Source organism: Nilaparvata lugens, chromosome 1, assembly GCF_014356525.2.
Source record: "Nilaparvata lugens isolate BPH chromosome 1, ASM1435652v1, whole genome shotgun sequence".
NCBI lineage: Eukaryota > Metazoa > Arthropoda > Insecta > Hemiptera > Delphacidae > Nilaparvata > Nilaparvata lugens.
In genome coordinates, this window is record NC_052504.1 from 95,744,723 (window position 1) to 95,767,460 (window position 22,738).

At 33.9% G+C, this 22,738-nt stretch overlaps 1 protein-coding gene across 1 annotated transcript in view; it reads right to left on the reverse strand.

Moving 5' to 3' along the window:
* Positions 1–22,738, reverse strand: part of LOC111058186 (CCR4-NOT transcription complex subunit 6) — a 312,139-nt gene that overhangs the window by 12,582 nt on the left and 276,819 nt on the right. The window contains 5 exon segments of the mRNA XM_039419678.1: positions 1,765–1,989; positions 4,668–4,822; positions 9,451–9,605; positions 11,864–12,021; positions 15,497–15,565. Coding sequence (XP_039275612.1) covers positions 1,765–1,989; positions 4,668–4,822; positions 9,451–9,605; positions 11,864–12,021; positions 15,497–15,565 — 762 coding nt within the window.

A 22,738-nucleotide genomic window follows, 5' to 3' on the forward strand; every position in this document is an offset into this window, starting at 1 on the left:
TTGATAAATCCTTGACTCGGAAAGAGGCGAAAATTTAATTCAAGTCCTGGACTTATAAGCCCTTCACTCAGAAAGCGAAATTATAAACTCCAGGGTCTAATGTGATCTCTAAACTCCAGAGTCTATTCAAGTCCTCGACTACTTTAACGCTCTGACTCGGAAAGCCAATTTTCTGACTCCAGAGTTTAAAGCCAGTTAAAGTCTAGAAATTATCTAAACCCCTAGCTCGGAAACCGGCACTAAAGGTGTTAAACGTATAATGATTTTCACTTTTTGTGTAGTTGAGAAGTTGATATTGTTGTAATTATCCATATTGAATGAAAAAGACTAAGAAATTGTCAAAAACCACAGATTTATTGATACTTAGAAAGACCGGTTTCTCTTCTTACACCATTGTCAATCTCTGATAAAACATAAAGGAGTTTATCAGAGATTGACAATGGTGTAATAACAGAAACCGGTATCAATAAATCTGTGGTTTTTGACAATTTCTTGGTCTTTTTCATTCAGTATAATGATTTTATTAATTTAAATTTTATACAACCTGAGTAAATGATAATGAAGATTTTTCAAATGTTTTGCAGGCTCTCTAACGCTCCAAGTTCTCAACTTGGTCTAAACTTGAAAACTGCTATCTCAAGCCGACAACACACATTTTCCGGCATATAGTGAGGTTAAGGGTAACCGTCCACTGGAACCGTATTCAACCGATCCGTTCGGTCGTTGGATCGGACGAATCTGCCGGCCGTTAATTCGGCCGAATATGGTCGTCCATTGGAACAGTTTACGTCAGTCTAGTTGTCAATTAATGAATTAGCTACTATCATAGCCACCAAAATTTTTCATAAACAATGATTATATTGAGATCTTGAAAATTGAATAAACAAATATCCACTAAATTAGTTATTCATTACAATAATCTCACCTTTAACAAATATCCACGAAATTAGTTATTCCAGGATATACCAGGATACTAGCCGAGTTTCCATACTGTGATCAAAAATCGGACTCACAATCAAAGAAAGTAGAACAAAGTATTTGGCAAGCAGCAGAACCCGGAAGATTAGCGACAGATTTATTAAGTATAATAATTACAAATTCGAAAGAGTGGAAAACTTCAAATATCTTGGTTCTGTTATCACAAGATAACAATATTGAAGTTGATATAAAAGCAAAAATAGCTGCAGGAAATCGATGTTATTATGCACTTTGCCAATACATTTTTTGGACTCAAAATAGTGTGTGAATAAAGTTATCATTTAAATAACCACTAGACTAAGTAGGAATCCTATTAAAAATAAGTAATTTCAATGGAAATAATTCTGAAATAACCTTTCAATATTATTTATACCGGTACGAGTAGGTCTAACCTATACGTGTAGACTAACTGAAGCATGGATGAAGTCTAGGATGGTTAGTTATCTACTTTTAGAATGTCATTCAGGTATTTTAATTTGTGTTTCTCATACGGTAATGTCTAAAAATTATTTAATTGTATCAAAAATACATTTAAAATCAATTATACGACTTGTGTACTAAAGTATTTTGATAGAATAAAGAAAAAAAATGACGGCTGATAATTCTTTGTCCACTTTTCTACAGTCACTGTCAAAAGTAAAAATAAAATATTCTGGAAAACAGACAACATCGCAAAGCTAGAGAGAGATAGCGCTATCTGTTTTGTTGTATGATAGAAAAGGACAGCAACAGTATTGTCAATCCTACACTGCCATTATAACGTGGACCTCACTATAGCTGACTTACCAGAATCAGGCAGCGAGTTGAAATCGCCGCAGAGCAGCAGCTGCACAGGTGTGCTAGAGGAGTTGGGCCGGAAGTGCATGCTGGCCTCATCGAGTACTCCCTTGAGTGCGCCACACAGCATCATCACCTGGATCAGCTTCACATCGCAGAACTCGGGGTCCCAGTGGATGTGCGCCGTACACACCAGCAAAGGTTGGTGCACCTGGTTCACGTCCGGTGGCAGGCCTGCCAACAAAACACAACAAATATCACAAATTGACATTTCAGGAAGCAGAAGAGAGCTCTAAGAAATGCAGAAATATAAATAATTAAGGCAGATAATCGACAACGCTGTTCTCCTATCTTTATCCACTGTCATTATAACATAGACCTCTCACATGGCCTTAGTTCGAGAGCTACATGCAGGCAATATTTTGTGAGATAGATAGATAGATATTTATTGATAATTGTTACAAGGCTCTTGCCTATGGTAACATTTGAATTGACAATAAAATTGAATCAAACTTAAAAGATAAATAATTATTTAACAGATCTGCATCAGTATAATCAATTACAAATACAGCATCAAAGAAAATAATATAGTATATATTAAGCCATCAACATTATACTAGATCACATTAGCAATACTGGAGGAAAGGAAGATGTTATTGCATCCATGTGGAATGTAATTATCATGAAAGTATACCATGAATGTTAAACTTCATAATACAATACAATAGAGGGTAGATGAAATAGGTAAGGAATAAACTATAAAGGTGGTCCTATTACAAAACAAGAGAGGGACTATTGACTGTACCAGCCTTGTATTCTTCCACCAAAGGAGGGACCGGGGGTCCCCCCAGAAAATTTTCAAAATATACCTTCAATTAGGTGCAATTTTACGCAATTTCCACTTGAAAACAAACAAGTCAAGTTTTTTTGGTTATCAATAGGCGACTTATTATTTAATTTCCCCTTGAAAATTTCATAGGCCTATTGGTTTTTTATTAAATAACAAATAGAATGCAATGGAGTAGAATTCTATTTGTCATTGAAATGTTTGAAAAATAGTGATTTTGTAGAAGGCTACTCATTATTATTCTATTGAATGAAAAAGATTTAGGAAATTGTCAAAAACCACTGATTTATTGATAATAGAAAGACCGGTTTCGGTTATTACACCATTGTCAATCTCTGATAAACTAAAACTAAATACAAGAGCAGCAGAATTTATACTAGTAGGCGAGTACTGCTATTGGTCGAGAGCATGAAAGCCTGCCTTGGCCTAGCTAGACAGTCTCCTCCACTCACGGTGTACAAATGGCGGTTAAGCAACAGAATCGCCATGATAATAAAATTTACTTACAGAACAAAATAAGAACAAACCAAGAAACAAGTTTGAAAGATATAAAACAAATATGTAAATGGAAAACTATTGACTAATGTTGCTTACAATTTTATGATAAAACTAAATTCGTAGTTGTATTGGTTGAAATGGAATCGTCTTAAACTATACTGGTAATTTTCCTTAATACTCTTGTTATTTCTAAAGCCTCTAGATCTAGAATATTCAAAGATCTGCCTTTGTTATTAGCATGCAGAAACTCAACATTCTCCTTAACTGTGAACTTGTGATTATTTGTTATCAAATGTTCTGCAAAGTTAGATTAGAAACCGAACCCGGTCTTTCTAATTATCAATAAATCAGTGGTTTTTTGACAATTTCTTAGTCTTTTTCATTCAATATGAATAATTACCACAATATCAACTTCTCAACTACACAAAAAGCATTATTATTCTGATAACAAGCTGGAATGCTTAAATTTTGGCTCCAATAAAGCACTATTTCAACAAACTTTATAGGCTTAGTTCCAACTTTATCAACTATTTTTTCTATTTTCACTTAGTATTCACACTTAAATTGTTTGTGGGGGATAAAAAAATTTTTTTTTTTAAATATTAGAGGGATGTGTCCCTCCTGTCCAAGGTACAAACTACGCCCGTTCATCATACTCTGAATTTTCGGGGGTACTCTATAGAAGAAGCTGTTGGAGCTTTGTTTGAGGATATACATGAAACTAAATAAACTATAATCAACTAGAGCAGTATAAGCTTTATTGAATTTCTTTATAATAATAAATGGTAAAAAGTTATATAACTATGAAGTGCTATCTGTAGTTTCTCTATCCCTGCTATCTAGTCCCTACGCACTAGACCACACGTCACTGTCTGTAAGGAAATAGCTCATTATTATATATCATTGCTATTGCAGTGCTATTCTCTCATCCCTGGTAGAGAGTTAGTGAGGAGGATATTTTTAATATTCTTTCCGAAGAATGGACATATGTCCAAAGCTCCGCCAATTTATGTAGATGCATAACAATATAATTATCTATAGTATTATATTACAAATTACTTCCATATCATATACAGTTCAAATGGTAATTGGTAATAGGTTAGAAGGTCTAAGCTCAGATGAGAAAGCGTAATAGAGGTGTCTGTCATTGAGTCAACTGAATTCAATACCACAACCAGAAATTTGATCAACTCATGAAATATATGTTTGTATGATGCAGTGCCTATCAGACGACCGGTTTTTAGGTTTTAGATTTTAGGTTATGTTTAGGAAACATTGTCACCCAATACGTAAGTTATTAGAATGATTTTATTTGCAGTTCTATAAAAAAATGTAGATGGAGAAAAATGTTGTGTACATCACGAGCGAAAAATACTTTTTCTCCCTCAGGAAAAATTGCTGCCCTCGGCTTCGCCTCGGGCTTCAAACTTTTTCCCACAGGGAGAAAAAGTCGTACTTTTCACTCTAGATATACAATAACTATGGAAAACAATACTTACCTTACCTATGGTAATAGGGCAAGGAAAGTAAAAAATTGGATTATAATATTATTTGACTTGCAACGAACCGTTGTCTCCCCACGCAGCCTCTTTAGTCTTGAGCAGAGCGGCCAATCCGATGTTGTCCTTTGGCATGACTCTGTTCAACATGTCGTCTGATCCCTCTGAATTGGCCATTGCCAACTGGTTGAACTCCACCAGGTGCTCCTTGATCAGTGTGAATCTGAACCAAAACACAACACAAATAAAACACACTCTTTTGTAAATATATGATAATACATTGAATTTAGAAATACAACATTTTTGAAGGTTGATAAACTAAATATAACACTCGAATCTATTTATTTATTTACAACATTTTACGTGACATCGAGAGTCACGTCAATTTCAAACTCTCTCTTTTTGCGGACGACACTACAGCTTTAATCACCAGTAGGAACAGTGATTTGATAAGAGAGGCTGAGAGGGTCTTGCTGAATTAGATTCGTGGTTTGTTCAGAATAGTCTTATTTTGAACTGCAAAAAACTAAAGTAATTCCCTTCAGTAGAGACTATAAAAGTTTTGGAATAAACTTGAATACTCAAAGTAGAGTTGAAACTTCTGATTCGACGACATTCTTGGGTCTGATGGTGGAGAGTGATTCAAAGTTGAAGCTACATATTTCTCATGTCACTGGTAAATTGAATAGAGCCTTGTTTGCATTAAGAGTAATGGCTAGAGTAGGGAGTGAAAAAACTGTTCTTTTTGTATATCATGCTTATTTTCTGTCAGTTATGAGATAAGGAGTTATTTTTGGGGGAAAATATATATAGACTAAGGGAATATTCATACTGCAGAAGAAAGCCATTAGGATAATTTATAAGATTAATACAATGCGCTCTTGCAGACCTTATTTTAAAGAAAAGAGATTGCTGACAGCTCCTGCTATTTATATATTAGAACCAAGTGAGTCATCCCCATAATACACGATTTAGAGGTTTTGTTTACCCACATCACGACTAAGCCTGCTGGAGAGTGGCCCGTTTTATATGGGAATGAAAATATTTAATCAATCCCATCTCACATAACGAATTGATGGCTTGAAGGAGTTCAAAAAAACACTCAGGCAATTCCTTATTGTATTGTGTCCGTACAGGTTAGCAACTTCCTTGTTGAATAGTGTTTGATTGATGTATGTTATGTGGGATCTGTAGTGTTGAAATAGGAGGGATGGTAGATATTAGATTAACTTTGACGTGTCATATACTGCGGATCGTTGCTCCCTTAATGCAGTTCAGTAATTGTGACGAACAAGAAAAGAAAGAAAGAAAGAATGAAATGACACTAATGTAATAACATTGAAAGATAAAATAATAAGGTAGTTCTGGTGATATTTTTCTTTCAAATTATAAGTGAAAAAAGTCCAAGATTAGAATTTCACGTGAACAATTTTTATGTATGGAATACAGCTGTGGGGCTGTGCCAGCAAGAGCAATGTGAATGTTACTCAACGGTTCCAGAACAAAGTTTTGAGGAACATCGTTGATACTACAAGCTTCATCCGAAACGCCGAGATTCACATAGATCTGGAGGTGCGCTTCGCACGCAAGCATGCAGACATGATCCAACGGCATGAAAATGAAGAAGTCGCTCAGCTACTGGACAACACACATACGCTGCACAGATTGAAGCGGACCAAGCCCTTCGAATTGTGTAGTGTTGTGGAGTAAGAATGGCCAAAAGCAGAACAGTGTTGATAGTGTGAATGTGAATATTATAATACATGATAATTTATTCATATATTACTATTATTATCTTTTGTTGATTTCAAGTTAGTTGCTAGAAGTAGTAGTCCTGATGAGAACTACCTATCCTATTAATTAAACTCTTTATTATACAAGTAGTTCTGTGAACAGTAGACCTCACGCAGTATTCTCATCCACAAGTACCTGATTGAAACTATAGACCTTATGGAAATACAGCAATAGACTGGCTTCTCCACACATCTGTGTAATCACTTGTCAGTTGATTTATGATGAAGTCTGATTTTTACTCTAATATTGGCGTATGAAAGAGACTCCTTTTTCATTTTATATTATTCTTGAAATGCAACATTTCCAAAAACATTGTATATACGTCGCCAGCAATTTAAAAAGGAACAAACCTGTCAAATGTCATGAAAATCTATTACCGCGTTTCGCCGTAAATGCGCAACATATAAACATAAAGAGAAATGCCAAACCGTCGACTTGAATCTTAGACCTCACTTCGCTCGGTCAAAAATAATATGGTAGTCCTTGTTCTATTTTTCTTTCAAATTTATAGGTGACTAAGTCCAAGTAAGGTTAGAGTTTCACGTGTACAATTTTTATAAAATTTTAGTCCAAAATAAACATTAAAACTATAAATTTTGAATTAAGATGGCTTGAATTAATAAATTCATTAGAAATATTCCATTCAATTACAACACTAGTAACGAAAAATATTGAGTTATTTAAGAAAATTTGGAACCATTCAAGAAACACAAACTTGTAAACACTAAAGCTCAGCTCAATCAAAGAGAATCACCATCAATTAAAGAGAAAAAATGTTTGAGAGATTTCACAAAATTTGGAGCCACAAAAACACAACACACTGTAAGTTGGTTGTTGAATTCAATTGTTGAACCAAACACTAGGACTAGTATCAACTCTTCACGAGCCATTTTCAAGGGTAACTCACAGTCGTGTTGTTATAAATTAAAAGGGTACTTGATGTATTCTATTGTATTTCAATACTTTCTGTAGCCCTACAAACAAAAGTGAGTATTTAACCTTCCGGCAGTCGCGCTGTTGTAAAAAGTACAACAGTGTCAGTTTTTTTTGCTGCACAAAACTATTGAATGGGGTGGTGTCAGTGAATGAGTCACCTATGCATTCCAAAACTTTCTCCCCATCACTCCACTGAGTTGCAGTATCAACCAAGCAATGGTTCAGTCTTTAGGTGCCATTTAGCCGCGACAGTGCATAAGTATTATAGGGAAAGACTGTATACGGGGACTGTAAACAAACCAATAACCCAGAATTGATGGCTTTGCTTGGTGTACCTTATTGGGCTACGAAAGGTAATCATCCAAATGTTTATAGGCGTAAAATAATCTAATAAGATGGGAATAGTAATTATACAATTAATTAATATGTTTTGACAGTAAACAGAGTGCATAACACTTGGAAAATTGGATGTTGTAAAAATTACACGACTGCTCGTCTGATTGAGTAGGGCGCGACTACCGGAAGGTTAAGAAAACAAATATGTTGTGCATTTTGTTATTTTATCTCAAGTATTGTTTTTTAATAAACAAAAATATGTGAATTTGAAAAAAATTTGACCCTTAACACTGTTATGAAATATTGAAAACTAAGGCTGGGCACACACCGATTAGTCAAGACAAGACTAGTCACGTTTAGTCACAATATTCACATAGTTTCTTATGGAGTCATGTCTAATTCAAATTCAAATATTCTTTATTCCAGAAAAAATGCATTTATACGATATTAAATAAAATTACAATAATTGTAATAGAAATGTATGGAATACCCCTACAAAGACTAAACATCGGTGTGTAGGGGTGAGTTCCGGTCAGTCTATCGAAGCCTGAATAAAACAAATGAGCAATACGATTTTCTAAATTATACCAACTATACGCTAAAATAAATAACAAATTAAAATAGACTACTAAAAAAGCAACTTTTGGTAGTATACAAACTAAATACTTTTATACTAAATATACTTCTAGTATATTACTAGCCGTCAGGCTCGCTTCGCTCGCCATATCCGTCTAGCCAGGGGGCTCCGCCCCCTGGTCCCCCGACTGGATCGTCCAGGAATGAGATCAGCAGGCTCGCTTCGCTCGCCTGCATTTTTCATTTGAGCATTTTTATCATGTTAGGACAATCCAGTCGGGGGTCCAGACTAAACGTCTGGCTAAACGGATATGGCGAGCGAAGCGAGCCTGACGGCTAATAATATAATATTCCCAGGATTGAAGTAGCAGTGCCCAATCAATTTTCCGCGATAAATGCAATTAAATCTTCAACTTGGTGCCAACCTAACAAAGTCAACTCAACTTAATGCCAACCTGACAAAATTATTAATTTAGTTGCCAGTTAACAACACTGTTTCGAAGAGGTACTCTATCTAGATTATAGTTCTACAGTAACATATGATATGGAAATTTCAATTATATTAAGAGATTGGGAGAAGAATATAAATGCTAAAAGACGAACTTTAAACCCTTAAAAATAACCCTTAAGAGTTAAAATATTGCCAAAAGAATTCTTAGTGCGCCTCTAAAGGGCCAACTGAAGAACATACCTACCAAATTTGAACGTTTTTGGTCCGGTAGATTTTAGTTATGCGAGTGAGTGAGTGAGTGAGTGAGTGAGTGAGTGAGTCAGTCAGTCAGTCAGTGAGTGAGTGCCATTTCGCTTTTACATATATATAGATACTTATGTATCTATGATACCAGGTGTTCGAATTACCAATGTGTAAATAAATAATAAATGCACTCAGTAGTAAAATCCAACATTCAAGTTAGGGAACATCCTAATAATAAAGACCAGCGGATGGCCCGGTGACTTCTCATTGAAGAAAAGAGAGAAAGAATTTAAGAAATAAAGGAGAGAAAAAGGAGAAGAAAAAAAACTGTAGGATTGATATTAGTGCCAATATACCAACAGACAATTGCAACGAATCAATGTGAGTTGCCTCATAAGCAAAAATGTGAAGTATTGTGACTAAACGTGACTAGTCTTGTCTTGACTAATCGGTGTGTGCCCAGTCTAATTAGAGCATTATTCTGTGATTTCATGCAATCAGATGAATTGACTCACTTGGCAGTTCTGTAGAAAATAGCGCATCCATCCACATATTTCCTATCGTTCTCTGACATAGTCTTGGCACGAGATTTCGGAGAGAAAATGCCGTCATATCCGTCTCTTTTCAGTTCGGGCAGAAAGAATTTGTAGAACTGGTCAGTCTCCACCTCCTGCAATAAATAAATATATTATAATTTACTGTTAAAAGCATAAAATAACTACGTCAAATTCAACATCTGAATCAAGAATTATATTTGCTGTAAAACTTTACAAAAAAGCAATAAGCATAGTCAAATACTGAATATATAAAAACATAATATAATACAATTTATATTGTAAATTACATTGTGAAATAATACTACAATATTATTTCAGGTCTGAATTTAAAAATTGATTCAAACTGCATACAATAGCTAGTCAACATAGTATATTCCAAATTAAGATTATAATTTCACAATTTGAGATTATATTACATTATAATATGTCATATTGCAAAATTCTTCAGTAGAATAGAAAGTTTTTACCTTTAACCAGTCACCTAGGACTCTACTAAACGTTTTTGCTGGTAACCTTTTTACACTACTGGTATTTTTTTGTTATACAAAAGAATTTGCTGATACCTATGGCTTCTGATAGATTTGTGTAGCCTAACCCTAGAGTTAGATTCCAATCATGATCATGATTATTAATCAATTCATTATCATTATGATTATGACTATGATGATTTGATCATTGGTTATGAAATGATTATGATTATTAGTAGTTCTGTGAACAGTATACCTCACGCAGTATTCTCATCCACAAGTACCTGATTGAAACAACTATAGACCTTATCGAAATACAGCAATAATTATCTCCACACATACTGGCTTCTCCACACATCTGTGTAATCACTTGTCAGCTGATTTATGATGAATAAAGTCTGATTTTTACTCCAATATTGGCGTATGAAGGAGGCTCCTTTTTCCTTTTATATTATCCTTGAAATGCAAAATTTCCAAAAACCTTGTATATACGTCGACGCGCAATTAAAAAAGGAACAGACCAGTCGAATTTCATGAAAATCTATTACCGCGTTTCGCTGTAAATGCGCAACATATAAATATATAAACATTTAAACATTAAAAGAAATGCCAAACCGTCGACTTGAATCTTAGACCTCACTTCGCTCGGTCAATTATCATGATGATGATGATGATTATGATGATGAGAATGATGACCATTATTATGATGATCATATACAACCATATAAAAAGGATGGCATAAGAAGATATCTCATGGTATGTTAATGTATTTAATGTTCCAAATTTCAAGCAGATTTTTGTTAACTCAAGCTCAAGCCGATTACTGACGACTACTGTTTATTATTATTAGTGTAAAACGGCACAGTATGACCAGCGTCACATAGCTTCAAGAAAAAGAACCAACTGCTAGGATTATCGGCTTGAGATAGCAGTGAAATTTCGAAAAGTACCGAAACATAAACTACCTATACCATGGGATATCTTCTTATGCTATCTTTCCCCTATGGTACAACTCAGTATTCCTGAGCTACATATTTCCAGTAGAAATATATAACAATTGGATGAAAAATAACTCGATCCTACAAATTTAAACATGATTTCATAAACCATGGCTTATCTTCTTATGCTATCTTCTCTGGTACAACTCGATTCCTGAGCTACATATTTCCAGTGGAAATATTAACTGGATAAAAAATAACTTAATCCTAAAAATGTAAACATGATTTCTCGCACGGTATTTAGATGAAAACGGTAGGGGTCATGAAATGTGTGCGCAGTGGCCAGCCAGCTAGATTGCGTCATCGCCACCAATCGAGGTTTTTAACACCTATTGACAATTTATGAAACGTATTTGTTAAAAACAGATGTTGGATATAAAATAACGTCAGCTACACCGGGAATTTAGCACGTGACACCTACCGTCTTCTTCTATATACCGTGATTTCTCGATTGGTTTGATAGTTACTACGGTAGAACACTTATTGAAATAGGCTGCTTTTAAATTAATAAAACAAAATAAAACTTGTAGCACCCTTTATTATTAAAAACTTAAAATAAATTTATTTATTTTAGAACCTGAAGATGGTGTAAACCGAAACTAGTTGTTCAACTATTTTAAGTTTTTTAATAAATAAAGGGCGCTACAAGTTTTATTTTGTTTTATTTTTATTACTACGGTAGATACTTACATAGCCACCTCTAATACAAGGCCCCGGCCTACGATATTGCAACGTCGCAGCGTAGGCCTAGAATCTAATACATGATTGGTGAAGAAGATCAGCTGGTATTTTTAGAAATCTTTTTCACCAATCATGTATTAGATTCTAGGCCTACACTGCGACGTTGCAATATCGTAGGCCGGGGCCTTGTATTAGAGGTGGCTATGATACTTGAGCTGGCTTTACCTGTAAGCTGATAATATCGGCTGTGTAGTGTCTGATCTCGTTAAGGATTGCCTTTTTCCTATAATCCCAAACGAGCGCCCAGGTGGGGCAGTAGCCGTACATCTGTCGAGTAGCGTACTTATCACAGAGAACATTGTAACACATTACGGTCATCAGGCCTGCAACAGTCAAGTGGTTTCATTGATAGATTAATAGAATAGGATCCGGTTTCAATTATACTTATTAAATCTAATGAACCAACAAACTTATAGAATCATGAGATAGTTCATGGTAGAAAAATTAATGAAAAAACTTGTAGTACCCTTTATTATTAAAAACTTTAAAATATTTTAACGACTTGTTTCGACCATAGGTCATTTTCAAGTAAAAATGTAAAAAATAAACAATTTGATACTATAGTGAGGTCCACGTTATAATGGCAGTGTAGAATTGACAATACTGTTGCTGTCCTTTTCTATCATACAACAAAACAAATAACGCTATCTCTCTCTAGCTTTGCAATGTTGTCTGTTTGCCAGAATATTTTATTGTTACTTTTGACAGTGACTGTACAAAAGTGGACAAACAATTCTCAGCCGCCATTTTTTTCACCATTCTATCAAAATACTGTAGTACACAAGTCGTATAATTGATTAAAAATGTATTTTTGAAACAATTGAATAATTTTTAGACATTACTGTATGAGAAACACAAATTAAATACTTGAATTGACATTTTAAAAGTTGATAACTAACCATCCTAGACTTCATCCACGCTTCAGTTAGCCTACACGTATAGGTTAGACCTACTCGTACCGGTATAAATAATATTTATACTTATTTTAAATAGGATTTCTATTTTTCTATTATTTTTAAAAGAAATTGGAATAGAATGCCTACCAAATAACTTAATTTCTGTTGTTTTGAAATTCAGATTGGTGTATCACAGCTTTTTAAATTAGCCGCCATTTTTCAGGTTTGTATGAAAATAAAATCTGATCTCAGTTATGGAAGCAAATTTTTAAATCAAATTAAAAAAATATATATTCTTGATTAATTTGACATTAAATTGATTATTTTATCAAGGAATAGTAATTATTATTAGACCAAAATTTAATGGGATGAATTGAGTAACAGCTGTGTACAGTCAGTGGCAAAATGAAGAGACTTGCCAACGTTTTTCTCCTATCTTTCTTCACTGCCATTATAACGTGGACCTCACTATAGATAATAATGAACAATTAAGAACAATATAGATAATTTGTTAGTTATAATTATCAACTCGTTTGTAATTTTCTTTGTGTTTTTGTTTGATCTTTTTTTAATAACCTACCTGCGCACAGGTTTTAAACCTATGCAGGTATCATTTTCCCTCAAATATTACCCGTAATTATTTATAATAGACATTATATTTATTCTAGCAGCAATGTTACTTTCTTATTAATAAACTATAAATATATAGGTAGCTACATTTAGCATCAACTTGCTAATGCAATAATAAGTTCCCTTATTGATTATAGTTTTCTTTGTTTGTAATGTTTTTTGTAAAATAAAGTTTATGAACAAATAGAGTTCATGAAACTCAACTTGAAAATGACCTATGGTCGAAACTAGACTTGAAATATTTTAGGGAAAGTTTTTAATGAAGGGCACTACAAGTTTTTATATATATTTTTTTCAATTTAAACAAACGTAGCCCATATAAGTGAAGTGATTTCATGGTAGAAGCTTAGAAAGATAGAAACTTATAGTTCATGATATCCAATATGTATCCTAGAAACCTGGCTAAGACTACAACTTACAAGCATGAGAATTTGTTTTGACAAGTTATGGAAATGAAAGTAAGCTTGTATTTATTTGTCAACTGCAATAATTTTCTTGAAGAATTCAGTAGCTTTCTTACAGAATACAACTTTCCAACTGATTCAGAATAGGACTACACATTCATTGCTCAAAGTTGGAAATTGATAGAGCATTAACAATAAGCTGTGCTGATAGTGAATGTTTTTGTGAATGATTTTTGTTTTTGTGAACCTCTAGACTGTGTATTCCAAATTAAGGTTTGAAACAGTTTTGGGCGAATGCCTGTTGTTTTTACCTGCATTGTCTGTGAATAAATGAAATAAAATAAAATGAAATTTATCAAGTTTTCAAATATTTTTCAAACCATTAATGCATTTTCAAGTGTAATAATAATTTGCTTCATCTTTCTGATCAACCCAGATACAAAAATTTAGTATAATGTATATTTGGACTGTAAATTTTTGTGAACTTTATAAAAGTGTTTTCATAACCTCATTTGGACTATTCTTATCCAAATTAGGGAGAGAAACAGTTTTGTGTTCATCCTGTTGATTCTCTACCAATCATTAATTTGATATTGTGATTGTGGAATGTGATGAATAATAAATAAAAATAATTATGGACCAAGAAGCTGAGCAACTACTTATTCAGAAACGTCCATACTTGATTAAATTTGAAAATGAATCTGTAAAAATAAATAAAATAGAAAGAAAATCTTCAAAATTTATTGATTCATTCATTAAAACTCAGCAAAATACTTGTTCTGCATGATTTATTGGATTCTATTTACAATGAAGCTTTGTAGACTCAACTGTATTTGTTATACGATTTATTCATTCAAATGTGGAATTATTATACTGTAATAGAAAATACAATAATTATGAATTACGAATGAATAGACATCTCACATCTGAAATTCATGATATTATTAAAGGAAGATACAAGGATAGAAATAGTGTGTCAAATATCAATTATGTGTAGATAGAATAAAAATAAAAATCTCGGTACCCTTTTAAATTATTTTATCACAACATGTTTCGGACATTAAAGCCATTTTCAAGTGATTTTAAAATCACTGTTGTGATAAAATAATTTAAAAGTGTACTGAGATTTATTTATATTTTTATTCTATCTCTATTAAAAGAAGCCCTAAAGAAAAAACAATCAATTATGTGTTTTGTTGGTAGATTATAATCAATCAATTTAGGACAATTGATTAATAAATAAAATTATTGATTATTGAATCAATAATTTTAAGAAAATCAATTATGTGTTTTTTGGTAGATTTTATTTTTAGAGCATTATATATTATTTATAAAATAGAATTATAGTACACTTTTTTGAAATTAATAAAATAGGTAGGCTAACCTTTTTTAAACCGAAGATGGTGTAGATCACTGAAACTAGTTGTTATAATTTGTATTTTTAATCATTTTATTAATTTCAAAAAAGTGTACTATAATTTATATTTTATAAATAGAAATAGGCCTAAGTAGTCCTGCATCATAGCCTACTATTGTAACTTTCTACTATGGATATAGCAGCACAGAGATCCCGGGTTCAAACCCTCTCAATACCAAAAGTTTTTTAACCAGATCACTCCCGTGTTATCGGATGGGCACGTTAAACTGTCGGTCCCGGCTGAAGTATGACAGTCGTAAGGCCCATTGACGGCTTAAATTATATATTCAGGCGGTGGGACCTTCCCGCAAGGGACTCCCCACCAACAAAAGCCATACGAATTTACTTTTTATGGATAGACTATCTTACTTATCTAAAGTAAGCCATGCCTGTATACATTTTAAGATGATATATTATAAAGCAAATATTTTCAAAAATATTGTTTACTTACAAGTTGGTTTGGTCCTGTCAGGTCTTGCCAATGGGATCCATGGTCTTTCCGGTGGTTGTAAATACCTCACTGCAAAAAAATAGAAATAGAAAATATTTTTAATAGTTCGGCTAAAATCCAATCAAATATATCCGTTCAATATCAAAATGTATTATTGATACGAATACTAGTCATTGTAATCAGTTTTCACTCTAAGATAAAAATGAGTTTCTATGCTACATTTCAAACTTAAGAATCAACTGGCCAGGGCAGGGTATCAATAAATAGGACAATAGCGATTTATAAATTATGTAGATATAAACAAAAATATTTTGTACATTTTCAAGTTGAAACACCAGTAGAATTTTCCCACTATGTATAATTATAATTTATGAAATATAATTTCCTACAAAGTATAATTTCATGAATGACATAAACTCTAGAAAACAAGCTTAGCCCTTACAATTATATTTCCGAATATTTTCATCTTCATCTATGTATAAGGATTTGTTGCCTGTTCCAACTTACAAACAGCTTATAGTTATCTGAGTTCGAGTCTATTATTCACATTTTATACATAATATATTTATTATTAGCGTATGTCAGATACACAACACATATAAAGCACATATTACAATGCATAGATTAGTTATTGCCATCTCTTAAGATGGCCTTCCAATTAATTGATCTTCCTTCTGGTCTATAATTTAATACCTTTAGGGGAAACCTTTCTGCAGACATTCTTTTTTATAAAAACACTTCACTTATATGGGCTACTTTTGTACAAATTAATAAAAACAATATAAAAACTTGTAGAACCCTTTATTATTAAAGACTTTGAAATATTTCAAGGACTAGTTTCGACCGACCATAGGTCATTGTCAAGTTCTTTTATTTATTAGGTTAGCACAGACAATACAAAGATCGGAGAAAAAAAAACAGGCTATTTCCCAAAACTTCTTCAATTTCCTAATTTAGTTTCGAATTGTCCAAATATTATACATACGGTAGGTTATGTCCATTTCAATTTTCTACACCAAATCACAATCTGAGAATATAGATTCTTGTGTTCCTTTCATTGATCGGTAGACTTCCGAATTTTGTTTAAGAAAGGCTAGATTTCGTCAGCACTTTTCGATCCAGATATTTTTTTTCCTACAGTTACGTTGAAAAGTGGCCATTGCTGCACTGATTACAGAACGCAAAGAATCACTTTTCCGCTCTAGTGCGGGAAAAATTTTTCTGCACTCCAGATTTGCAACATGGCAACGCAAAATACTTAGTAGGTTATATGGAGCAACAGTGCAGCAAAATCAAAATGAAGTTGGTAACAGTGACTGCTGTGGCTGCTATAGTGAGCAGAGGTGCAACGAAGCACAACGCGCTAATTATTATTAATTATATATTATAACCAAGGACAACGAGGACTTTAGGATTTTAGGATTAAGGTTTTTATCAATAATAAAATTACACAGAAAAACATTTGATGGATTTCAGGCAATTTTACCCATAATTACCCACTTTTCATATTCAATGGTAACTGTAGGAAAAACTTAATGTGAAATACGTGCGCAAAGTTCCTCTGCTGCACTCAAGAAACCATTCCGCCCTCGCCTGTTCTTTCGGTGCAGCAAACTGACACTTTGCGCACTAGTTGCACAAATAACTAATCCCAAAATAATTATCAATAAGATGAATGTTGTGTTATTATTGAACCTTTGGTCTATTGCGATTGATGATAGCACAAACATTTGACAGAAGGATATGGGGACCAATATGCGATGAAGGAGTCTGGAGAGCTAGGTAAAATAATGAGATTGACAAAGCAATTGGAAGAGAAAATATTGTTCTTTCCATAAAGGCAAGACGAATTTAATGGTTGGGTCATGTGGTGAGAATGGGGGAGGAGAATAATGGATGAAATGATAATCGGAACTAGGAGAAGAGGAAGACCAAGAAGAAGATGGCTGAATAACGTGTTGGATGATCTCCGTGTGCTGAGAAAGGCGAACTGGCGAAGGAGAGCACAGGAGCGCGATGTATGGAGGCGCCATGTTGAGGAGGCAAAAGTTCACCCAGGACTGTAGAGCCAAATAAAGTAAAGTACAAACATTTGACAACAGTGTGCCATTAGTTTCTGGGCTTGATAAGGAAAAGTGCGGTGTTGCAGATTGGAGACAGACCCGCTTACGGATTGATATGCCAAATAGGCCGAAACTAGTTGGCTGTACAGGTGCACGCATTGCATTGCAGCACACCAGCTGATAGTAAACAGTGAATTCGTCCGATGCACTTTATGCTCTAATACCTGGCTAAAACACTGACTGCAGACTATACCGGTTGTAAGTCAAGTGGTATTCACTCCAAACTGGCTGCTTCAGTTGAATTAGAGGCAAAGGACATCTATGTTTTTTCCCGGGCTGACAAATAATTTTTACTATCTACTACTAGTAGCGCTCATCGAATTTCCATCTTAGCTGTTTACCCTGTAGTCAATATTTGCAGTAGCAGAAATCATCGGGGTGATTCACAGCATTTAATTGTAATTTCGTTTAATGATAATTTTAATTAATTTGCATTTGAACAAATGCAACTTCCAATCTTCCAATTTATTTCTATCTATGTCATTTTTGTGAATGACATTTATATTCTAGTCAAAATAATGTACACTCTCATTTTTTATTTTTTTTTTTTAGCACTACAGCCCAATATGAGCTTTGGCCGCCTCCACTACAGCTCTCCACTCTTCTCGGTCCTCTGTTAATTGTCTCCATCCTCTAAATCCCATTTTTTGGAGATCGTCTCTCACTTCATCTTCCCATCTTATTCTCGGCCTTCCTATCTTTCTTCTTGAATGTAGCCTCTCCTTGAATATTATTTTAGGCTCTCTACACTCTCATTACCACAGAATTGATCGAACATCCGAAATGAGTTTTGCTATTATAGATATAGTTTTATTATATCGGATATACTAGTAATGCTATCTACTATAGAATGCAGTGGTACAGTAGAGAATTGGCAACAATGTGGTCCTATCATTTCCACAGACTTTATAACGTGAATCTAACTAGAATTTGGTGTTGACCAATTACTGCATAATACTCTGAATAATATTCTTTCAATTATGGAGAAATACCATCTCCTATACAATGAGATTGTATGAACTTTCGACTTTCTCAACTGTCCAATTCAAATTCAGTTCTGTATGTGAAATATCAGCTCTCTTATGCGAAATTTCATACAGTATGTACTGGGAGGACTTGAATCATACTCTCTACTATATGTATCTTACGTCACAAGGACGGGAAGGGGCCTTTTGCAGGCAAGAGTGATGTTTCTAGTCGAGGCGTTAGCCGAAACTAGAATTTCATTCGAGCCCTGCAAAAGATATTCACGTCCAAGTAACGTACACTATTTTTTGTCATAAAAATTTAAAGAAGAATAATTGAGGAATAGAAAAGATTACCTGCTTGTACTGAAGTTACTACATGCATTCTATAAACATAACCTATAGTGAGGTTCACGTTATAATGACAGTATTTGATCAACTTTGGTTTTGCTATCCTTGTCTATCATTCGACTAAGCCGGTGGTACTATCCTTTTCTAGGTCCACAACGGTGCCAATTATGTTTTTGACAGTGTAGAAATATGATTAATTAATGCAGAGAATCGGCATCGCTATTCTTCTTTCTTTATCCACTGTCATTATAACGTGGACCTCACTATAGTTTACAAATTCTAAATCAGGAATTTTGTGGAAGTTGACAAAACTTCCACCTGGAGCGCTGGTTTTTTTCGTAGCAGTTTTGCTGTACCTATTTCCGAACAACATACTCACTCGACTGTAAAGAAAACATATGGTTTCATTACAGTAGAGAATGCTGTAATGAGAATCATATGTTTATTTGTTCTGCAAACAGCTGTTTTCCGGCTTCATTCCATGCATAGAAAACAGATAAGATTGAATGTCTATGACAAAAAAGGTGTTGGAAATATTAAAGCTAGGGTTACAGCTAGCTCTGCTACAAGTGACACCAGAGATCTGCTGCTATATGACAATTTTAACCCTATTTTCTCTGCTGTATAGCAGAAAATGAGCTATCCAAAATTTTGATAGCATATAGCAGAACTATACGTAGCTGACAGAGCTATATGTAGGTCAAATTTCTTAAAGCTCTGCTCTCCAGCTACATAGTGCAACCCTAGCTTACCATTGGCAACACTGTAGTTCTATATTTCTACTGATTTTATAATATGGATCTCATTTTAGCTGTAAGCCTGTAACTATTGTTGATGAAACAAACTAACAAAAACACAAATGTGATAAAAACAGTACATTATTTTTGCATATCAATAGCTGTAACTATTGTTGACTAAACAAACTAACAAAAACACAAGTGTGATAAAAACAGTACAGTATTTTCGCATATCAACAAGAAAAAGATCGAAGCAAGATGCAGTTGGGCAGTTAAGGTCGATAGCCTCATGACATTTATCCCATTCTGAGCCGTGGCTTACTACGTTTGCTGCAGACTGCAGTTGTAGGCTCGCTTCACTTTCACAGAACGGTTCTAGTGCTCACAGAAAACACGAGTGCGCACGCTCCAACGCGCACATAGTTTACTGCTCAAGTGCACAACATTTTTTATGACTACAGAACATTTTTCACACAACAAACTACTTTTATGACAACTACTTGAGTTAACGTGTTAGATTAACTGTAATTACTTCTATAAATTTCTCCGTACAACTTACGGTTGCAGTAATGAAGATCGTTTGAGGAATACTGAGATAAGGAAACAACCCAACGTCTTCTATAGTCTACAGTGATGGAAATTACTGAGATAATAAATTTAATAATAAATTTTTATGTTCAGCTGTTCTTAGAGAGAATTTGTGTGTATTTTTGGCTTCAAAATTCATAAAATAACTCAATTAACAATGGGCAGTGATAATTAAGTGTAATATTCAACTATAATTTTGGTGTTTTAATTTTTCTAAATTTAAATTTGCATCTCATATTTATTTTTGGAAGAAAGTTGACCTTGAATTTCTTACAGAATAACATAACCTATTTTTTGGACATGTAATCAAAATTTGGAAATGGAATAGTTTTGGGCCAAGCCTGTTGTTCCTTCCCAATCATATTTATGATTTGTTATTGTATCCACGTATAATAAATAAATAAATAAATATAGATATTGCAATTATTCAAATGCTAATGAATTAATTATTATTATTAAACGAAGATCCAAATTAATGCTGTAATTCACCCCGAAGACTTCTGCTACTGCAATAATATTGACAACAGGGTAAACAGCTTGATGGAAATTCGATGAGCGCTACTAGTAGTAGATAGTTACTACTAGTAGCTACTAGTAGTTATATAGTAGCTACTAGTAGTTACTATAGTAGCTACTAGTAGTAGATAGTAGCGCTCATCGAATTTCCATCAAGCTGTTTACCCTGTTGTCAATATTTGCAGTAGAAGAAGTCTTCGGGGTGAATTACAGAATTTGATTTGGATTTTAGTTTAGTAATCTATAGTCTTCTTAGTCTTAGGATTTTAGTCTTCTATAGTGATAAACGTAACGTAATTTCGGACTATCTGTATCAAAATTTGTTGTCAATATTTGTTACCCTGTTGTCAATATTTGCAGTAGCAGAAGTCTTCGGGGTGAATTACAGAATTTGATTTGGATTTTAGTTTAGTAATCTATAGTCTTCATAGTCTTAGGATTTTAATCTTCTATAGTGATAAACGTAACGTAATTTTGGACTATTTGTATCAACATTTGGGAAAGGAACAGTTTTGAGCATTGAGCCTGTTGTTCTTTCCCAATCATTCACAGAGAGTTAAGAATGATATTTGTATCTATGAATGAATAAAACAAATGAAAAGCCTTGTAAAGAGAAGATGAGGAAAGAAATGGAAACGTAGAGAAAAATGGAAATAGCATTTACTTTGAAGAAGGAAATGAGACAGCGATAAAATATTAAGGATAAGGAGAAGGTGGAGGAGGAGGAGGAGGAGGAAGAGAAGAAGACAGAGAGGTGGTAAGTAGACTGGAAAAAAAGATCCATCCAGCTAGTATAATGCAGGGTGTGCCGGAACAACAACGTAGGAGTAGGCCATTGTTAGGGTTGGTCTCACTCAAATATATAATTCATCTGCCTCCTCATCATTACTAATCTACAATGCACTGCTCTGTTATTTATGTATACTGAGAATCACCTCACACTGGCAGCACTGGTTCACACTGGTTCCTTATAAGAAACAACACTGCATCCCATTCAACCGTGCAGCAGCAGTTGTGCCTCATTATTACATATTTTATCTTGCTCTCTCTCTCGCTCTCTCTCACTCTCACTCTCTCTTTCTCACTCTCTCTCTCTCTCACTCTCTCTCTCTCTCACTCTCTTCTCTCTCTCTCTGTACATATTTGATCTTGAACTCTCTCTCAGGCTGTAAACTCTCGGGCACTTGCTCCAGAAAAAGCTCCAAGACTCGGCTCAACCATAGAGAAAAGATAGCATAATGTTGTTTTAAAAGAGCAAAGAGAGAATATAGCATAAGTTATGTTATATTTGCTCCATGACTCGGCTCGACCATAGAGAAAATATAGAATAAGTTATGTTGCTTTTTTCTATGGCTCGGCTCTCGCTCGTTCGTTCGCTCCACCAACAAACAACAACATTGTTGACAACTTTCCTCCAAGTTGCTGCTTCACTCAGCCAACATAAACACAAACACAAATCGTTGTTGTTTTTGGTTTCTTATAATATTATATACTCACACTTTTTGTGTAGTTGAGAAGTTGATAATTGTGGTAATTATTTATTTATCATTTACAATCAATCTGAGGAAAAAGAAACAGACTACAGTCCAAAACTTCTTTTCATACCAATTTCATAAAATAAATTGACCAATAAAAGGTTATGTGCGTCTTTCCAATTCTTCACTAATTTCCACATTGAAACAAAACACAAACACTTGAAACAATTAATTTTGAATTTAGAATAATTAAGATCCGAATTGATAACAGAATTCCTTCTTTTAATACTCAAAACTGTAAAATAAATATTAATTTATTATTCATATTAAATGAAAAAGACTAAGAAATTATCAAAAGACCACAGATTTATTGATACTTAGAAAGGCCGGTCTCGGTTATTACAGCATTGTCAATCTCTGATAAATTAAAACTAAATACAAGAGCAGAATTTATACTAATAGGCGAGTACTGCTATTGGTCAAGGGC